At 41.4% G+C, this 1,315-nt stretch overlaps 1 protein-coding gene across 1 annotated transcript; it reads left to right on the top strand.

Annotated features, from left to right (window-relative positions):
- The first annotated feature begins 19 nt into the window (after positions 1–19).
- On the top strand, positions 20–528 carry LOC110105682. The gene is made up of 2 exons (XM_020835280.2): positions 20–265; positions 400–528. Exons 1-2 carry the CDS (start codon positions 62–64, stop codon positions 511–513), a joined length of 318 nt encoding a protein of 105 aa, XP_020690939.2. The 5' UTR covers positions 20–61; the 3' UTR covers positions 514–528.
- The last annotated feature ends 787 nt before the right edge of the window (positions 529–1,315 follow it).

Here is a 1,315-nt window from a genome sequence, read left to right as displayed (position 1 = left end):
TCACCCCGTTTCAAATCAAAACGCTGAGTTCTTTCGTTGATTTCGGCAAGGTTTTGAGAGGATGGACCAACAGCTTAATCCTCATCTTTCCACCGATAAACACATATGGAGCCAGATCTATAGAACATTGAAGGAAATGCTGAAGTTCCAGAGGTCGCAAATAAAAACCCTAATAAATGATCGTGAGTTTCTCGAGAACAACTTCTACATCCAGCACGAATATTGGAGCAGCAGGGAACGGTTTCTTGAGTCTTGCATCGCTCAGGTAGACTGTAGACTATTGATGATTAGATTTTTGCTTTGGCGAAACCCTGATGCTTATTTTGGCAGGTGAAACTTGAGGATTTCTTTTGGGTATCTTTCTTGGGTTTTCTTCATACTGTTTCTTTTTCTTCGCAGATGAAGGAAGGGCAGGCTAAAACTCGCCTGGTTGAGGATGCGAAGATGCTTGTTTGGGTTGGGTTGAAGGAGTCAGAAGCGCTGAGCTACAGGATGCAGTTAGGTGAGGTTTGATTTTATGAAAGTCAGAAAATATCTACTTTTTTACCTAGCAGCAGCCAGCAGTGACGCTTATGTCATGAAGTCGGTGTAGAGTCTCAGCCGTTGCATCTTTATTCATATACATCAATTTAGAGCATCTCCAACCAAAAATCTCATTTTTCACTTCAAAATGCAACGAAACTAAAAAATGCCGTGATTCATCTCAAATCAAACTTCATTTTGAGCATTTCTGCCAAGGTAACCTTCTCCTCTTTCGCGCGTTTCTTCGGAAAATCCGGTTGAGATAGAAAAATCTAGTAGGTGAGCAATGCAACGAAACTAAAAAATGCCGTGATTCATCTCAAATCAAACTTCATTTTGAGCATTTATGCCAAGGTAACCTTCTCCTCTTTCGCGCGTTTCTTCGGAAAATCCGGTTGAGATAGAAAAATCTAGTAGGTGAGCAATGCCACGCCAATATTGACATCGTACTGTTCACCGGCAATCAAATAGCGGAAGATTTGGTATTCACCAGCAATCAAATAACGGTGTTATACGCATGTTGGCATTCGGATGGAGATGTCCTTCTCCTCTTTCGTGCATTTCTTCGGCAAATCCGGTTGAGATAGAAAAATAGCATATGTGAACATTGCAACGCTAATATTGACGTGGAGCGATCGAACGATGTCATACGCATGTTTGGCGTTCGGTTGGAGATGCCCTTAGGTACAGGATGTATACTGCTTTTTCCTAAAGAGTCACATGGTTGTAGAATCCTCAGCACCTAATTGCTAAGAAGAGTTTTGCTAATAGTTGAAATTTGTCTAGACATCAC

The sequence above is a fragment of the Dendrobium catenatum genome, unplaced genomic scaffold, assembly GCF_001605985.2.
Source record: "Dendrobium catenatum unplaced genomic scaffold, ASM160598v2 original_scaffold_59543, whole genome shotgun sequence".
NCBI classification, from domain to species: Eukaryota; Viridiplantae; Streptophyta; class Magnoliopsida; order Asparagales; family Orchidaceae; genus Dendrobium; species Dendrobium catenatum.
Note: the sequence above shows the minus strand (reverse complement) of the source record. Positions and strands in the feature narration are given on the sequence as shown.